General features: G+C 41.6%; 1 protein-coding gene across 1 annotated transcript; it reads right to left on the bottom strand.

The window, feature by feature from the left end:
* Positions 1 to 9,568: 9,568 nt before the first annotated feature.
* Positions 9,569 to 18,258, bottom strand: LOC133419415 (eosinophil peroxidase-like). The gene is made up of 16 exons (XM_061708578.1): positions 18,150 to 18,258; positions 17,982 to 18,053; positions 17,788 to 17,875; positions 17,086 to 17,261; positions 16,762 to 16,894; positions 14,876 to 15,005; positions 14,594 to 14,800; positions 14,143 to 14,506; positions 13,829 to 13,989; positions 13,481 to 13,739; positions 13,221 to 13,391; positions 12,885 to 13,122; positions 11,504 to 11,721; positions 11,308 to 11,339; positions 11,102 to 11,149; positions 9,569 to 10,984 (listed from the first exon to the last, which is right to left on the bottom strand). The coding sequence occupies exons 2-16, from the start codon at positions 18,043 to 18,045 to the stop codon at positions 10,976 to 10,978; spliced, it is 2,298 nt and encodes a 765-aa protein (XP_061564562.1). The 5' UTR covers positions 18,046 to 18,053; positions 18,150 to 18,258; the 3' UTR covers positions 9,569 to 10,975.
* Between the last annotated feature and the right edge of the window lie 308 nt (positions 18,259 to 18,566).

The raw sequence follows: 18,566 nt of genomic DNA on the forward strand, positions 1-18,566 counted from the left end.
ATGTGTGTTCACAGATATATGACATATAAAAGATTAATTTATTGATTTGTACTTTTATTTTCAATATATCTTTGTGCTACTGAGGGTGATTGAGAAGGTCACAGGTATAGGTGCAAGAATAAAGAGTGGGGAGATTAGACTGCTGGATTTTGTCTTTGATGTGATGCTCCCAGAGGTGAGATGGTCAATAGAGATTCCTTGGGAAATGGAAGGAAATTATTAGGTGGTCAATATTTTATTCCTTTGGAAAACATAAAACCAAAACAGTGCACACGTTAGAGTATGATAAGATCATTTAACTGTTTTTCAGATAATGATTAAAATCCTGGAAGGAGAGGGCATGACCAGACTGAAGGCTGAGATCATGATGGCCAGTGGGAGCCTTTCTAAGTCTGACCCCCCCAGAGATCATGATGGCCAGTGAGAGTCTGATGCTGATTCCACAGTCATTGTTCATTATTTTTTCATTGTTATGTTCAGTTTAATTTGTTCCTCCTCATTGTTGTTCATGCTTTTCCCTTGTTTTTGATTATATATATATATATATATATATATGTATATATATATATATATATATATATATATATATATATATATATATATATATAGGTTTATTTACAGAAAACAAAGAACAATCAGCAGCAAATGTTGATGGAAATGAACAAACAGGAAACATTGAAATATTATATTATTTATTATTATGTATTATATATTATATATATTATTATATATTTTTGAAATATGTATAAAAAGATTTGATAAAAGAGAAAGCAAGTATAACTTAAAAGGAACAGAGATCTTTAAAAAAAAAAACAAGATTCAGGACTAAATTGGTCCGGGGAAAAACGAATTATACTTTAATCCCCGGACCTAAATTGATGGAACGTTGTGTTTCTGTGACAGGAATCAGTTTATGGAACAATCTGAAAAAAGAAACCAAAGAATCCAAATCAAACATTACATTCAAAAGAACCATTAAAGCCAGTATGTTAAGGAAATATAATGAAATATGTTAGTTACGTTTGATTGTCATACCCATTGAAAGGTATAAACATTGTTGGTTGTTGTTGAATGGTATTAACTGAATTGTAACTTGGGAACTAAAAAGGAATGTGACGGTCTTTGTCGGCCGGCAGCTATTTTATTTTAGTTTTTTCTTTACTTTGTTGTGGTTTTTTAATTTCTTAATTTACGTTCTTTGTAAATTGATTTCTTGGGAAAAAGGGGCAGATTAAATAAGATTCTTGTTCTTTCTGCTCCCTTTCATTCACAATTTAGGAACGTTTGTGTTTATATTAAATTATTATTTTTATTTGATTTTACCAATGAATGAAATAAAGACTAAATAAAATAAAAAATAAAATATGTTTATATAATTGTAAGTGCATACCAACGGTGTGAAGGAGCCATTTTTTATGTTGTGCAGGTATTTGTTTTTCCACTAGGGGGCAGTATGACTTCAGTTACTTTCTTTTACCCCAACCCTTGCCCCAGCTGCTGTTGATCAGAAGTGTTGATTAGTTTGAGTTGAGTGGGGGTGGGAGACACGCAGTTTTTACACCGCAGCCAGAGAGACAATAGAAACCCTTTTTGTTCTTTTTGTTCAAATAAACGGGAACCTCACCCAAAGATATTACTTTTGCAACCTTTCCTTTTTATTCACTCTGGAGTCGAGTCAAGAACAAACCATCCCAAACCACCATCAGGTGGCAAGTTTTGTTTTTTGAGTAGTCACCACAGTCACGTTTCAAAATGTCTGTAGGAGGTGTTGCAGAAATATTACAATCTGATGTTTTTCTGAGGATTTCATCTGTTCTTCACCAGAAATCTATTCTAGATCTGCTTGATGCATCTGATTTCTGCAGGAAAACTGCCTCTCATTAGGGTGTTTTTCTCTCCACAGGTCAAAAACTCCAAGACTGTTACAAAAATCAACTAAAAGGTTTGGATGGAGGTTTGCAAATCTATTAGGATGTCTATCAGGGCCTTCGTCCATAACCATGTTCCAATCACCGCCAATTAAGATGTGATTAGTGGGAAAGATTTTTGAGTTTGAGTTGTTTGACAATTTCTTCTATGATTCTGAGGAGGTTTTTATTCCTGGACATGTTACAGTATCCATAAGTGTTTCCCAAAATCATGAACGAGTTATCGATACGTATTACAGAGATAATCAAATGGCCATCATTGCTGTGTTTAGTTGATACTATCTTCCCCAGAAAATGATTCAACCAGATTGCCCTGCCGACCGAGATGAACCATGTGAGTAGAAGATTCTTCCCCATCGGTTGGACCAGAATCTTTCATCATCATTTGAATGTTTTTACAATATAGAAACATTGCTCTTCTTTTGATATTATCTTTTATGCCTCCTACATTTAGCGACATTAACTTAAGGTTGGTTTTGAAAAACATAAAAGGAAAAGGAATAACAAACCTAAACTCTAAAGACATAACGTTAATAGTGATGAGCTTGTTAAACAAAAGGCCCCTGAGTAATTAAAAATTGCCCTTTAGTATAATATGGAAAATAACATTCCCACAATAATAATGTTTTTCTTTAATTTACTCTGCACTGCATCCATCCATCCATCCATCCATCCATCGTCCACCGCTTATCCGTTCCCGGGTCGCGGGGGCAGCAGCCTCAGCAGGGATGCCCAGACTTCCTTCACCCCAGACACTTCCTCCAGCTCCTCCGAGGGGAGTCCGAGGCATTCCATGGCCAGCCAAGAGACATACCCCCAATCCCAAACTCCACCCTAAACCCTCAAACCCTGAGCCCTCACAGACTTTCAGTGACGTCAGCGTCACGTGATCAAGTGTCCGAGGGTGTGAGGGCTCCAAATGGTAAAAATAGGAATGGGACAGCACTTAGCAGAAACCGGACTTTTTTTTACAAACTTTATTTAAAATTTCAATTTACAAATTCCTAGTCAGATCAAAATGTTACGTACCGGTATTATAAGTTTGGGAATGATCATCCGGATGTTTGAAAACAAAGTGGTAGCCTATATAAAGGAGCATAAAATTCAACAAAGAACACAATTTAAATATCCGCACAGTACAATATTATAATAATAATAATAATAATACATTTTATTTATATAGCGCTTTTCTGGGCACTCAAAGACGCTTTACATTAAAACAAAACACATAATACAAATTACAATTACACAGGACAGTACAAAAGGACACAACATGAGACAGGACATTAATCACACATTAAAAGCAGTTCTGTAAAGGTGAGTTTTGAGATGGGATTTGAATGCTGGGAGGTCTGTACAGTCACGGATGTTTTTGGGGAGGGAGTTCCAGAGGGTGGGTGCAGCGATGGAGAAGGCCCTGTCGCCCCAGGTCCGGTGCTTGGTTCTGACTGGAAGGGACAGGAGGTTGGCGTCAGAGGAGCGGAGGCTGCGGGAGGGAGTGTAGCGGTGGAGCAGGTCGGTGAGGTAGCAGGGGGCCTGGTTGTGGAGAGCTTTGTGGGTGAGGAGAAGGATTTTGAAGTGGATCCGTTGAGGGATGGGGAGCCAGTGGAGCTTCTGGAGGACTGGGGTGATGTGGTCTCTGGAGCGGGTGTGGGTGAGCAGGCGGGCGGCAGAGTTTTGAATATATTGGAGTTTATTGAGGACCTTGGAAGTTGAACCGTAGAGGATGCTATTGCAGTAGTCGAGTCTTGAGGTGATGAAGGCGTGGATCAAGGTTTCAGCGGTAGAGAAGGAGAGTGATGGACGGAGACGGGCAATATTTTTCAGGTGGAAGAAAGCAGTCCTTGTGATGTGGTTGACATGGTGTTGGAAGGAGAGGTTACTGTCCAGGATAACTCCGAGGTTGCGGATGTGAGTGGAGGGAGACAGAATGGAGTTGTCCATGGTGAGGGTGAAGTTGTGAGCGGTTTTGGTGAGGGATTTTGGGCCGATGATGAGCATGTCCGATTTGTTGTAGTTGAGTTGGAGGAAGTTCGAGTGCATCCATGACTTGATTTCGGCGAGGCAGTTGGTCAGGGTAGAGTGGGTTGCAGAGGTGAGGGATTTGGTGGAGATGTACAGTTGGACGTCGTCGGCGTAGCAGTGGAAGTGGAGGCGGTGGCGGCGGATGATGTTGCCAAGGGGGAGCATGTAGAGGATGAAGAGTAGAGGACCAAGCACCGAACCCTGGGGGACGCCTTGTGACAGAGGGGCAGTGGAGGAGGAGCAGTTGTTGATGCTGATGAATTGATGTCTGTTGGTGAGATAGGATTTTAACCAGGAGAGGGCGGATCCGGTGATGTAGAGAGATGATTCCAGGCGGGAGAGGAGGATGGTGTGGCTGATGGTGTCGAAGGCTGCTGTGAGGTCCAGGAGAAGGAGAATGCTGAGGTTGCCGGAGTCGGAGGAGAGAAGGAGGTCATTGGTGACTTTGATGAGGGCTGTTTCTGTGCTGTGACGTGAGCGGAAACCAGATTGAAATGTTTCAAACAGATCATTGGAGGTGAGGTGGGTCTTGAGCTGAGTGGCGACGGCGCGTTCCAGAATTTTTGACAGGAAAGGGAGGTTGGAAATGGGCCGGAAGTTGTTCATGGTGTCAGGGTTGAGTCCAGGTTTTTTGAGGATGGGGGTGACAGCTGCCAGTTTGAGGGTGTCCGGGACTGATCCAGAGCTGAAGGAGGAGTTGACGATGTTGATGATGAGTGGGGAAATGGCTGGGAGACAGTTTTTTATAAATGTGGATGGGATGGGGTCCAGAGCACAGGAAGAGGTTTTCATGCCCATCATGACAGTGGAAAGAGACGCTGAAGACATGGGAGAGAAGTGAGACAGGGGCTGAGTGGTGGAGGGGGGGGAAACAGGTGGGGAGGTGGAGGGGGTGGAGGAGGTGGTCAGGTTACTGTAGATGGTCTGGATTTTGGATTGAAAAAATAAGAGGAAGTCGTTGCACTTAGAGACTGTGAAGGAGTTGGAGATGTTGTCACTGGGTTTGAGAAGTTTGTTGATTGTGGAGAAGAGAGCCTTTGGGTTGGAGGAGTCGGAATGGATGATGTTGGAGAAGTAGGTGGAGCGAGCTGAGTTGAGGGCATCCTTGTATTGGTGGAGATGATCAGTGTAGGCGAGTTGGTGAACAGTTAATCCAGATTTCTTGCAGAGTCGCTCGAGTTGACGTTTACGGGATTTCAGTTTGCGGAGTTCAGGGGTGTACCAGGGTGCTGAGCGTGCGAAAGAGACTGTTTTGGTTTTGATGGGAGCCAGTTGATCAAGACAGGAGGAGAGTGTATGACTGTAGTAATCCACGAGGTCCGAGGGGTTGTCGGGTGATGGGGGAGGGGAGGCGGACATCTGAGTGGCGAGAGAGGCTGAGAGGGCAGAGGGGGAGATGGATCTGATGTTGCGGAAGGATATTTTGCGTGCTTCTTTGGGAGTGGGGATGGGGATGTTGATGTCCATGATGATTGCCAGGTGATCAGACACGTGGAGGTTGAGGCTGGAGAGCTGATTTATTGTGAGGCCAGTGGAGCAGACGAGATCGAGGGTGTGGCCGCGGGCGTGAGTGGGGAAGTCGACGTGTTGAGTGAAGTTGAGGCAGTGTAGCAGGTCCAGGAATTCAGCAGCAGGTTTACAGTTAGGATCGTTGATGTGGAAGTTGAAATCACCCAGGAGGAGAACAGAGGGAGAGATGGAGCATAGCTGGGTCAGAAAATCCGAGAGATCCGAGAGAAAGGAGGGGTTTGGTTTGGGGGGGCGATAAATGACGGCGGTGACAAGAGGAGTGGAGCCAGGTAGTTTGAAGGCAGTGTGTTCGAATGAAGGAATGACAGGAATGGGGATGGAGGTTGCTTTAATGTCCTTTCTGTATATTGCTGCAACACCGCCCCCCCGCCCCTCAGCACGAGCTTGTTCCATGTAGGTGAAGTTGGGGGGAGTGGCCTGATTTAGTGAGAAATAGTCCAGGGGTTTGTGCCAGGTTTCTGTTAGACAGAGGAAATCCAGATTATTGTCCGTTATAAATTCATTCAGCAGCAGGCTTTTGTTGTTGAGTGAGCGGGTGTTGAACAGAGCCAGTTTCAGGTGGTGTTGCTTGGTGATTGGCTGAGAGGACTGAGGAAGTGGACGGAGATTGGACAGATTCTGTTTGTTGTGATGACGTAACGAAGTTGCAGGACGGCAGGAGGACCAGAAGGAAGGAATGGAGTTTGGCGACGTGAAGTTGTAGGAAAACATGCGTCCTGAGCGGCTGTGTGGAGGATGGTTTTGCCAGAGTGGACCAGGTGTCGGGCGCGGGTGGTGGGCCGCGGCGGAGTGGAGCGGCGGCATGGTCCCGGTCGAGAGCGGTAGCTGGAAGCTAACGAGAGCTAGCGTCGAGGAGCCGAGGGTCCGGGTGTAGAGGAGCGACGAGAACCCCAGGAATATCCACAGGATTAGCCACAGCATGCTACATCCAGCAGGTAAGCTTGTTGAGGTGGAGATGGTGGTGGCTGAGGACGGAAAACAGCGGTGACCAGTAACGAGTAATGGCAGAGTAGCGAGCAGCTAGCTAGTTGCTTTAGCCGGTGGTTCAGAGCAAAACTTACTCGCGAGGGCTCCAAGAGGAGCCCGCAGCGGAGAGAAGACAGTTGCGGTGTACACGGGAGAAGTAAAAGTTGTATCAAAACTTACCGGCAGAGGCCCAAATACTGGGCCTGCTGCGTTGGAAATGCTTCGGTAAGTTTGACGTGAGCGGGTGCCAGGGATAGACAGACCACGGTTCTGCTGCGGTGTCAGGAGGACCAGAGGTTCTGCTGCGGTGTCAGGAGGACCAGAGGTTCTGCTGCGGTGTCAGGAGGACCAGAGGTTCTGCTGCGGTGTCAGGAGGACCAGAGGTTCTGCTGCGGTGTCAGGGTGTTAACACGGCGGGGGAGCAGCTCCAGCTCCGGCAGGTTCGCAGACCAATCTGTCTGCGAATCTTGGTCAGGTCGGTCATCCATTTGAGGACTTTGGGGTTAGCTGCCTATATATATATATATATATATATATATATATATATGTATATATATATATATATGTATATATATATATATATGTATGTATATATATATATATATGTATGTATATATATATATATATATATATGTATGTATGTATATATATATATATATGTATGTATGTATGTATATATATGTATGTATGTATGTATGTATATATATGTATGTATGTATATATATATATATATATATATATATATATATATATATATGTATGTATATATGTATATATACATACATGCATACATGCATACATACATTTTTTTTTAGGCGGGGGGGGGGGTCAGGGGTGACATCCGCTGCTAGTCCAAGACGCGAACAACACATGGAAACGCACAACAAGCACACGAGCCCTCTTTTTTTTCCAACTTTGTTTTATTAGGAATTCACAGATGAGATGATACAATTTCACAGGTGGTACTTACAGTGGTCTGCGTTTTTTTTTTTTTTTTTAATACACGACAAATAAAAACAAATAGACATACAAACAGAGAAGGACGGAAAACAAGACAAAGCGTAACAGAATAACACATGAGAACTCAAAGTATTTTCGTTGTGCAATTGGCATAAAGCAATAATCCATCCCAGACACAGACATTACATATATACAAAAATACACATACATACAAACACACTCATTCATCTTATTAACCGCAAAAAATTCACTATAAATGATAGAAATCAACCATTGCTTTATTTTCTATTGGACTGTCCTAACTGGACGCAGCAACGCAGCGACGCACTGATACACGTAACATCACGTTAAATATGACCAGCTATATACCCTATATAGCATCATTCCTCGCAATTTTAAGCATCAACATCAAAGCAGTATCCACAAAACATTGAAGCATATCAAACTGTGGAGACTCTGTGGAACAGTTTGGAGCAGGAAATGAAACAAAGTAATAACATAAATCTGTTTAAAAAGAAATACAAAAAATTATTTATAAAAAACAGGTATATGGAAAAGGAAATAACGAGGAGTGTGAGAAACAAATAAAATAGGGAAAAAGGTATATTATACTTGCTTAAGATATGTTTAGATATTTATAGGGGTGGGTTAAAAATATCGATATATCGATATTTTATCGATATGCATGTGTAGGAACGATTATCGATACATAAATCCAAGTATCGATTTAATTTTATTTATTTATTTATTTTTTTTAAATCCCGATTTTTTTCCCCCATTTTATCACCCAGTGCTCCTACCTACGTCAGTCCTGGGCATTGCTCCATCTACCAACCCGGGGAGGCCCTGCACTGAGCTCAAGTCTCCTCCTTACTTGAGGAGTGAGCAGGCTGCTTCTTTTCACCAGGCAGGGTGGGGTTTCTCTGGCCGGACGTGGCGCGTGGAAGGATCATGTTATTCCCTTATTGTAACCAGAATATCGATATCGAATCGTATCGTATCGGAAATCGTATCGTCTTGGGACCTAGTGTATCGGAATCGTATCGTATCGGGAGGTCAGTGATGATACCCAGCTCTAGATATTTATGTGGATATTTATGTAGTATATATTATCTGTTTAGGTGGATAGTTATAATTATGTAATATATGTTATATAGTTATTGGGTATGTAGCACATATATATTTATGTAGTTTATATAGTGTATATTTATATAGATGTATATAATATTTCTATTTTCTAGATATTGATATAATTATGTAATATTTATATTTTCTATATACTTATATAATTATTCAATTCAATTCAATTTTATTTATATAGCGTCTAATACAACAGAGTTGTCTCTAGACGCTTTACAGAGACCCATACCCAGAACATATTATGTATAATAGGCATTATTACGTAGTATTTATATAGATTATATTTATATGGATATTGTGTAGATATAACAATAATGTAAATCCATAGTTATAAAGGGGTAGGAACTAGGAAAAAGTGTACACTTCTTCCTACTCCTTTTTTTCGAACATATGTGAATATGAAGATGTAAATGTTTATCTTTTTATTTTTTATTTTTACTTTCATTTTATATACATGTTGGAAATAAAAAAAATGAATTGAAGCAATATCCACAAACCACTTGAATATGCAACATAGATGTAACACCAGAATCGTCTCTCTAACTGAAAAAGCACCACGGCGGGTGCATTTTAAAACAGAGAGATATGCATTTCCATTACGCACACGCACACATATACACACAGGCACACACACTTTGATCCTACTTTTAGTGGAGGCAGCGCTGTCCTCTTATACGGTACAATACACGATATTGAGGTCACGATAACGATACGATACGATATTATAGCAGTATGTTTTAACAACCTTGAATGAGGAACATATGACTGGAAAAATTGTCTTTTATTTGAAAGACACAAAATACAAAACAATGTTGTGCATTTGCCCTATTGTTCCAGTTTGTAATGCTTTATAACTGTTTAAGTTTTAAAGAGAACGCCAGGCCAACCATTTTCCACAAACTGAACTAAAAGTAAATGTCAGGTTTGCATTATGCATCTAAGTTTCATACAAGTACAAATATTTTGCCACAAACTGAATAGTTTCTCTCATGTATGATTTTACTTTTTTCTTTTCCAGAAATTTAACAACTAAAATTAAATAAATAAATACATTTTTACATCATAAAAAAGATTGATTCATGCTCACCTTATAAGTGTAAGAGGAGATTTATTTTTGTTAAGGTTATTTTGGTAATTCAGGGTTCATTATTTTATAAATATATTGTGATGTAAATCAGGGACTATAATTTCACCAGTCAGTTTATCTGTAGTGCTAAGCAAAGGTCACGTGGCAAGATGTTTATTTCCTTGTTTTAATTTACCATTGTCATACTGCAAACAATTGAAATGCCATCACCATTTTTTTTTCTTTTCCTCACCTGCTTGGCAAAACAGAGGAAGAGTTTTCATTTCACACCTTAAAGGCTCTGTTTCCGTCACGTAAGTGAGCAACTGAGGATACCAAGATTACGCTCCCTTCGTCTAATGCAGATGACATGGGTTCCTTAAGTTTCTGGTATGCAACATGTGTACTTCATATGACATTCCCTTAGTCTTACTTTGTCTTTAGCTGGTTAAAAAAAAACAAAAACATCTTTATTTAACAAAACAGTCAGTATTGTTTCTTGGTAGGGCATATTAACCCTTGCCATTGCATTAGACAAGAAGTATTGTATCTTCAGTTGTTTCTCTGAGTGTTGTACATGAGAATGTCTGTCTCCTGCAAATAGTCTCTTGCTGTAACTCATGATAAGCTAAAAGGCCATTTTTGCACAAATACCCACATCTATTGAAAAACAAACAGGACAGCGATCTTGAATCACAGGATGATTTATGTGTGAATGAACAGAGGCTGGAGATGTGCAAATCATTTTAAACTAAAATGATTAATTCAAAGAATTCAAATTAGTTCTTTTGAATTAATTTCCCTTAGGGGATTAATAAAGTATTTTTTAATTGAACTGATTGAAATACATCACAAATATAAAACTTATACTTGTAAAAATGATTTGAGATGTGTGCTGTTTGTCATTGTAATGCTGTTTTGTCTTGTATTTTACAATGAGCTGAAGCTGATTGAAGACGACAGTGGAGAACCTTCACAGGGTCTATTTACACATTCTACTATTAAACTCAGCTATATATGCTAATATTTAATTTAACATAAGACTTTCCATTTGCTCACATAGATTTAAATGACAGACTCATAACAAAGGTTTAGTTGCTTCTTTTTATCACCCCTTTAATTTTATGGATACTGGTCAGACCTTGTAACACAGGTAAACACTTCTGCTCGCGTTTCATCTGTGAGGAGGAAACTGACTGTTAACCAGCAGTGATGATGCATGTATGGCCTCGCAGTAATAAAAAGTTCTCTCTGAAAATGAGTTGTAGTCATCCAGAAGGACCAAGGAGACAGACTGTTGGTGTTTGTACGCTGACATTTGATACGAGTGGTCCAGGAGGTCCTCTGGGACTGGAGGTTCCTAAAGGACCTGAGGAGAAACGTTAACTGTGAATCAAGTGGATACAGAAGTGATATAAACCTCAGACTTGTGAGAAGTTTTTTAGGATATTCCTCTATAAATAAAATGGTGAATAATGTAGACTACCTCATTGTCCTGGTTCTGATCATCCAGCTCGTCCACTTGGTTTGTTTCCTGTATTATCAAGGCAACACAAGCGTCACACTTATGAGCTGTTTTTAAAATATCCTGCATTAATGAAACATTAATGGCTTATTTTTACATTTGAACACATTTAAACCAAATGACAACTAAAGGTACATGAACTCTATCAGCGAGTGCTTAAAACTGACCTCTTCATCTGCAAATTGAAAACAGCTAGCACCTGCAGGATCAAATTGCACATGAAGAAAACATATTTTTAATACAAGTGATTGGAGAGGAACCAAACATATCTTGAGAGTTCAGAGGGGAAAATGCTGTAAGTGACCAATGAATTTGAATTTGGTGCAGAGAAATCTTTCTGTGAACAGAAAGATACTATTTCACCTGGGAAACTGTTGCACGGTGTCTGACGCCAGGCGGACAGGTTCAGGCGAGGAAGACTGGAGCACAGCACCCGTGGATTCCTGTTTGATATGACACTGAAGGCATCAGTGGGAATGGATGTGATGCCGGTGTTGTCACAGAGGATTCTGGACAACCTAATGGAGGAGAGAGCAGCCCTCTGCCTTGGGGTGAACACACCTTGATTCTGATACCACAGCCTGAAAATTTAAAACAAGAGCACAATGTCAAATCAGCATCAGAAATTGAAGTGTGCCTCTTAGATGACAGCATGTATTATCCCTGGAAATATCTTCATCCATCCATCCATCCATCCATTTTCTAAACCCGCTTTATCCTGTACAGCAGTGGTTCCCAACCTTTTTTCCTTGTTCCCCCTACTTGTGTCCAAGACCAGCCGGGCCCCCCGGACCCGTACATACTAGCACCAAAATAGTCTTTAATTGAAAAAATGAACATTAAAGGAGCTTGAGGCCGGATTGTGGCAAGATTTATGAAAAAAATCTGTATACATTTTAAGTTTTCTAGTAATAATGTCAGATGAAGCGTTCCAAACCAAAAAGAATGAGCCCTCTAGTGTATCTCTCCTTTTCCTTGAACAGGCTGTGTGCTGCAAAATGTGCTGCAATTCGGTCCCAAATTTCCTGCGCTGGGCGGCGGATGTGACGTCACATGATGCTGCATGTGCGTTCTCCCCGTTCTCCCGTGCCGGCTTCACTGTTGGCTGCAGTACCCCCGACGGCCGTCGTGGTGAAGGGTGGCGCTAGAGAGTCTCATTTCTTAAAAGGAGCCTCAAGCTCCTTTTAATTATGTTTTTTTGATACATTTCTCTTTGGTTTACTCTGTATACATATGACTTTGTTTTTCTCCAATGTCACCAATGTATAAAATATGCCCAAAAGGACATAAAAATATTTCTGAAAAATGTCTCTTTTAATATGAGACCAACATTTTTTTACATTTTTCCTTTAACAACCTGTCGGAGTAGATTAAATGTTGAATAATGATATAATAATAAGGAATTAAATCATTTCCTGTGTTTGTCACCAGTGTATAAAAAACAAAAAATATTCAAGACATTCATTAATTCATAAACAATGTCTTATGAATGACTCATTTGCAAATATAATTTTTACAACTGCATAATTTCAAAGCTGACAAAGTTTCGCGCCCCCCCAGGGGGGGCCCGGACCCCAGGTTGGGAGACACTGCTGTACAGGCTCACAGGGGTCTGCTGGAGCCTTTCCCAGCCAATATCAAGTGAAAGGCAGGGTTTACACCCTGGACAGGTCGCCAGTCCATCGCAGTCTTCACCCCTCTAAATAACGATTAAATGAAGGTACAAATCCTCCCACACACTGACCTGTCGCCCTGGCGGATCCTCTGGAACTGGTTCGCAATGAGGCAGGCAAACAGAGGTCCCACACGCCCACCTTGCACAAAAGGCTCTGCAACACCTCCAAGCCAGGCGTCAATGTTGTCAGGCGTCCCGTAGAGCTCCAGCAGCCGGCGGGCAAGGTCGCTGTTCCCCAGAACCTGGCCCAGCTCTGCCTGGCTTTTGGGCTGGGACAGACCACAGAACCTACGCCACGCATTGTAGCCTTGAGGAGTGGACAACATGAGGACAAAAGGAGGGAGGATAATTATGAAAGTGTAGAAACATGAAGTGATCAGGGCCAGAAATGAGTTAAGTTTGTACCAGGTAAGCCATGTTCACGTCCCCTCTGCATGTTCAGAGCAGCCAGGTCCAGAGCCAGATGCTGCATGAACAGGAACAATCTCTCCCTGATGGCATCCACCATCATGTGATCCTGGGTGTTCAGTTTGGCGGGACGACCAACCAGACCACGCAGCATAGGGTCAATTCCACCTGGAGAGAGAAATTAGAGAAAAATAATTATAATTAGGTGACAAATAAAGAACAATAACACCTTTGTGGAGTTGTGTTGTGCAGCTCACCCTCAAAGATGATTCTCCAGGGGGTGAAGAAAGCCTTGTACAAGGGGACGCTGGGAAACTGAGAGTGTTCTCTGTAGTTTGCATCCAGTCGGGATAAAGCTGGTTGTATTGCCAAGTGGGCAAAGCGGTAAGCTGCTGTCGCAAAGATGTTGGAGATGCTGGGGTCAACATTGGAATTGTATCCAGGATAACCACCCAGCTGTCTACGCATTGCGTCATTGCCCACAATGTGTGGCAGATAGTCTCTGAACACAAACACCTGAGAAGGACAGACAGATTTCAGATGAGTGGATTGTACAGGCATGGGGGAATATACATTTACAGTAAATTACTCTGAGGTGTCTTTACCTGTGTGTAAGCACCCAGGATCTTGCGGGCCTCCTGGTAGAGTGTCTCACTGTCCCAGTGTGGGTTCAGTTTCTTCAGGCCACGAGCCAGACGGTTGTGTTCACGCATGAACAGAGTGTGAATGGATGTCAGAGCCATGTTCTCATCCACGCGGACATCACCTTCAATGAATTTAAGCAACAAGTGTTTCATTTGATATATAGATGCTAAATATGGAGGAAAGTTGGCATCCGAAAACCGTCTTTGATACCCCTGTGGCCTATACTGATTGTACACAGATCATGTATGAGAATATCCTGATTTTAAGAACTAACCTGCAATGAAACATGGCACCTCTCGGGCGTTGGTGTCATTGGTGATTCTTCTGCGAGTGGCACACATTTGCACCTGCAGAGGGTGGAAGGGCAGCAACTCGCGGCCGTTGTCTCTGAACTCTGTGTTGACACGCAGCAGGCCAGCATCGCTGCTGAGGTTACGAAGATACAGCGCAAGCTTCTCTTCAGAGCCGTACACCTGCCCGAGATCCAGGAAGGCTGTCACCGCATTGATCTGCTCTCTCTTGTTGGGCTCCCCGCCAAAATTGAAGGCCGAATTTCCAGTTCCGCAAACAGGAGCAGATCTGAATGCAGGGATGCAGCTGTCTGGGCCGGAGGGCCGGCGGGGGTCTCCAGGGGGGATCTGTTAGCACAAAGGGGCAGAGGGTGAGTGAAAGCATAGAAGGTTAAAACAACATTTCACTGTTTAGTTTTGACCTCTGACACCAACCGGGATGGGGATACATGGCTCAGTGTGCTCACAGCTCTCATCACAGTTCACCCCGTTGCTGAAGGAGCGGATGCTGGGGGAGAAGGGTGTGAAGGTGAGGTCATGGTCATTCCACTGTCCAAAATTGGTGACCATGTGGCTGTACTCTCTGTCGCTGACCACGCCTTCATCTGTTGTGTGTAGGATATTGTTGGACACCTGTCGCACCTGAGAGTGGAGAAGATTTGAACATTAAATCTAAACAATCATACATGCATACTGATAGTCTTCTGTGTGCTGTACCAGTGGCAGCAAGAAGTTGTTGAATCTTCGGTTTTGGTCCCATCCTTTTGGTTGGGAGATACCATCGTCATACTCAGCAGGGAGCCAACGGGCAAAGGGAGTGTTGGAGGCTCCGAGGCGAGGGTTTTTTCTGAAAGAGAACAAGAAATCCTGTTTAGAATTACTTTTTAGGAAATTCAGCAATCCCGCTACAGTGAAATCACCTTAGTGGTTTATGGCTCAAGATTTGCTTATGAACATTCCAAGCACTTCCTTTAAAAGTAAAGTCCGGTCTTCCAAAGTTACTAGTTGTATTGTGTTCATTATGTCTTCAGTGTTGATAGCTTTGTGGTTTTCTTTGGTTCAGACAAGGATCCAAAGTCTCACCTTCAAAATTTTCGGACAGTTTTGGCAGAACTTCCGCCTTCTTCAGAGAGTGTCACGAGATGGAATGTGACTAGTCTTATCAGCTGTTGTTACTATGAGGGCGTGACCAACCTGTCAGATTGCAGAGATGATCCCAGAGATGGGGGAGCGTACATGCTCTCTGTGAGAAAGTGAGCAACCCCTCCCCTTCTCACCATCACCAGACTATTATTTAATGTGTGTGTCAGAGTGGAGGATTGGGCGTGGTCTGCGGGGGAGCAGCACACAGGTGTCCCTGGTTCTGCTGATTGTGGCACACCTGTGTCCAATCAACCTCCCCACCCTGCCTGGGTTTATAACCAGTGGCTGAATACCAGAAAGGGGTCTGCTGAATGGAGGAAGCTGGCTGACAGGCTATGCCCCATTGTGCCTTCTTTTTTGGAATGCTGATTTTGCCCTCCGCCTGTCCGTGTTTTTTACATAAAATAAAAAGCCTTATTTTTTGGCATTCTACAGTCTGCAAGGTTTTTTTTTACGCCTCATCACCCAGCTCCAGTTTTGCCTTGTCCAGTATCTTGGACCAGTATCTTGGAGCGGCGGGAGGACGGCATGACTGACCTGTCAAATCTGACAGGTTGGTCATGCCCTCATAGTAACAACAGCTGATAAGACGTGTCACATTCCATCACCGGACAATCTGAAGAAGGCGGAAGTTCTGCCGAAACAGTCAGAAAAGTTTGAAGGTAAGACCTCGGATCCTTGTCCTTCCAAAGTTACTGTCTTTCATGTTTAAGGTGTTTCCATCCTCTAATACACCTCATTTAAATTCATTAATCCCCATCAGTTTTACGGCCTGCACTAGTCTGTTAATGACACGTTCATAAGAATCAGGGGCCGGATTCACCAATATGTTCTTAAGAACATTCTTAAGAAATGTCTTCAGATCTAAAATTAAGAAGTTCATAAGAAAGTTCTTAAGTGCAATTCCTCAATATTTTCTTAAGAACTGTAATTTCTCACGAATTTCTTATTTTTCCTACTTAAGAACTTCTTAAAATATGGCTGTATCCGAAATGGCATACTAAGTACTACATGCTGCATACTGCATCAGTATGTACTGTATACTGCCTACTAAATGAAGGATTCAGTATCCGCTCCAGCAGACCGTTCACACCGCAGTAGCAGCCAAGTATCCCAGAATTATGTTATATTATTAAATATTATTATTATTATTATTAATAATTTCATTATATTCAGTTGATGCACCTGAAGCGAGCCCCAGGTGTGTTAGAGGATACACATTTAAAACTTGCAGGACAGCGGTGCTCAAGGATCTGATGTCAGAAACACTGCTCTGGAGATTTTTTTTTTTTTTTAGAGAAGATATACATTTACATAATAAGGAAAACTTGTGCTCTTGACGTGAAGGTTTCAAAATTGATTTGAATATAGAAAATTGTTGTCATGCCTTAAATCGCTGACTTTTCATAGTAATACTTAGTGAAAATACAGAAAAACAAAGAGTCTTGTGTTCCTCTTACAGGTTGTTGCAGACGCTGGTGGCTGTGCGATACTTGTGGATGTTTGGTGTGGTCAGGCACTGTGGAGCTCTAACTCGAGCTGCACATCCAGTTATCTCAGCAAGTTCCATCAGGTCTTCTGGAGTCAGCAGATCTGTCAAACAAAATTTAAGGTTCAAATTTCATGTTTCCTGCATTTAGTCTATTTCTAGCTGTGAAGTGTTCCATGACTCTAAGCTATGAAACGGTACACCTTAGACCTTTAACCAGACCAGGAAAAATGATTTAAAAAACAACAATTTGTTGACTGTGTGTGATATCTTCTGTGGAAGCTGCATGTCTGACCTGTTGCATTCAGAGAGCGTTTGTGCACATGATGCACGCTGTCGTGGAGCAGACGGAGAGTCTGTGCCATGTAGTCGGCAGATCTCACAGCTGAGCGGGTCTCACCGCGAGGCTGCTTCAGGAGACGGAGAGCATCATGGGGACTCACCATATCCCTGCGGACCCGCCTCAGACTCCTAGAGAAAAAAAAAAGTCACAGAATTGAAAAACAAAAGCCAAACAGGTAGAATAGAATATAATAGAAGACTTTATTTATCTCCCAGAGGAGAAATTCAGTCGTGCAGCAGCCAAAACACACACACGCTTTATACAAAAAATTTAAAATAGAAATAACCAATAAATAGTTAAATAATAAAAAGAGCAATATAAAAAGTAGAAAAAGAGTATGTACAAGAGAGAAAAAAAATAGTAAACACCAAAAAAATGGATAATATTTACAAAAAATTTACAAATATTTTCAAAAATACTTGAGGTATTTACTGGTTATTGCACTTATAAAGAGACAGGTTAATTGCACATGGGTGGCTACAGTTGGTGATACTTTTGACAGTTTGTAGCTTCTTCTCACAAACAGCCAGTTATAGGTAATACTGTGTAGAACGGTCCCAGTGTCATAAATACAGCTTTTTTTTAATTGATCTTTTTTACTTGACTTTTTTTTTACACTAATGTGTAAAATTATCAAGACTATAATGAACTCACTCTTCTCTGGAGTACTTGTATGCATCATCCACTGTCTTCTTTGCCTCTTCGAAGCAATGTTGAAGGAAAGGACTGCCAAGATATTCACCTGCACAGTGAGGAGATCAGTTTTTAAATGGAAAAACAGAAAATATGGTCAATAAGTTCATGCCAACTTGTGGCTATGCCAGAGGCATCTGTGTAGAAGAACAAACCTGTAGGTTTGGAGGAAGTGGGCAACAGGCTGATGCCCAGGACCAGAAGGACGGAGAAAAGCATCTCTGCAGCTAAAAACCAAACCGACAGCAGCACAGTCAATACTGTTGGGTCTTTTCTTTTCTTTTTTTAATCTCAGCAATAAAACACAAAGAAAATCTTGTTACCTTTGCCCGTATTGGTCTCTGTGAAGCTTTCACTCTTTGATATCTGGAGTTAGTGATGCTGTCTCTGACATGGTCAGCCTCCTTATATTCAGTGGAGCCACATAAAGCCTTTCCCTTTGAGATAAAGCGACTGACAGTAAAGAACACTTCCTCCTTCCTTTTCTCCGTGTAAAAGGAAATAATTTTTGTCTAATCAGTTATTGCTTATTAAAGCGAATTAAAAGAATGACAGTGCTATTCATGACAACCATCAGATAGAGAAATAAACATTGTAAAGTCATATATTCAGGGATAAATAGTTGAAGGGAACAAACCAATATTTTATTTGAATTATACAACATTTCTGTTTTGTTTAAAAAGCACTTTGCCCTTCTTTCTTGACATTCCTCAAATGAGAAACACATTTTTTCAAGTAAT

The sequence above is a fragment of the Cololabis saira genome, chromosome 19, assembly GCF_033807715.1.
Source record: "Cololabis saira isolate AMF1-May2022 chromosome 19, fColSai1.1, whole genome shotgun sequence".
NCBI lineage: Eukaryota > Metazoa > Chordata > Actinopteri > Beloniformes > Belonidae > Cololabis > Cololabis saira.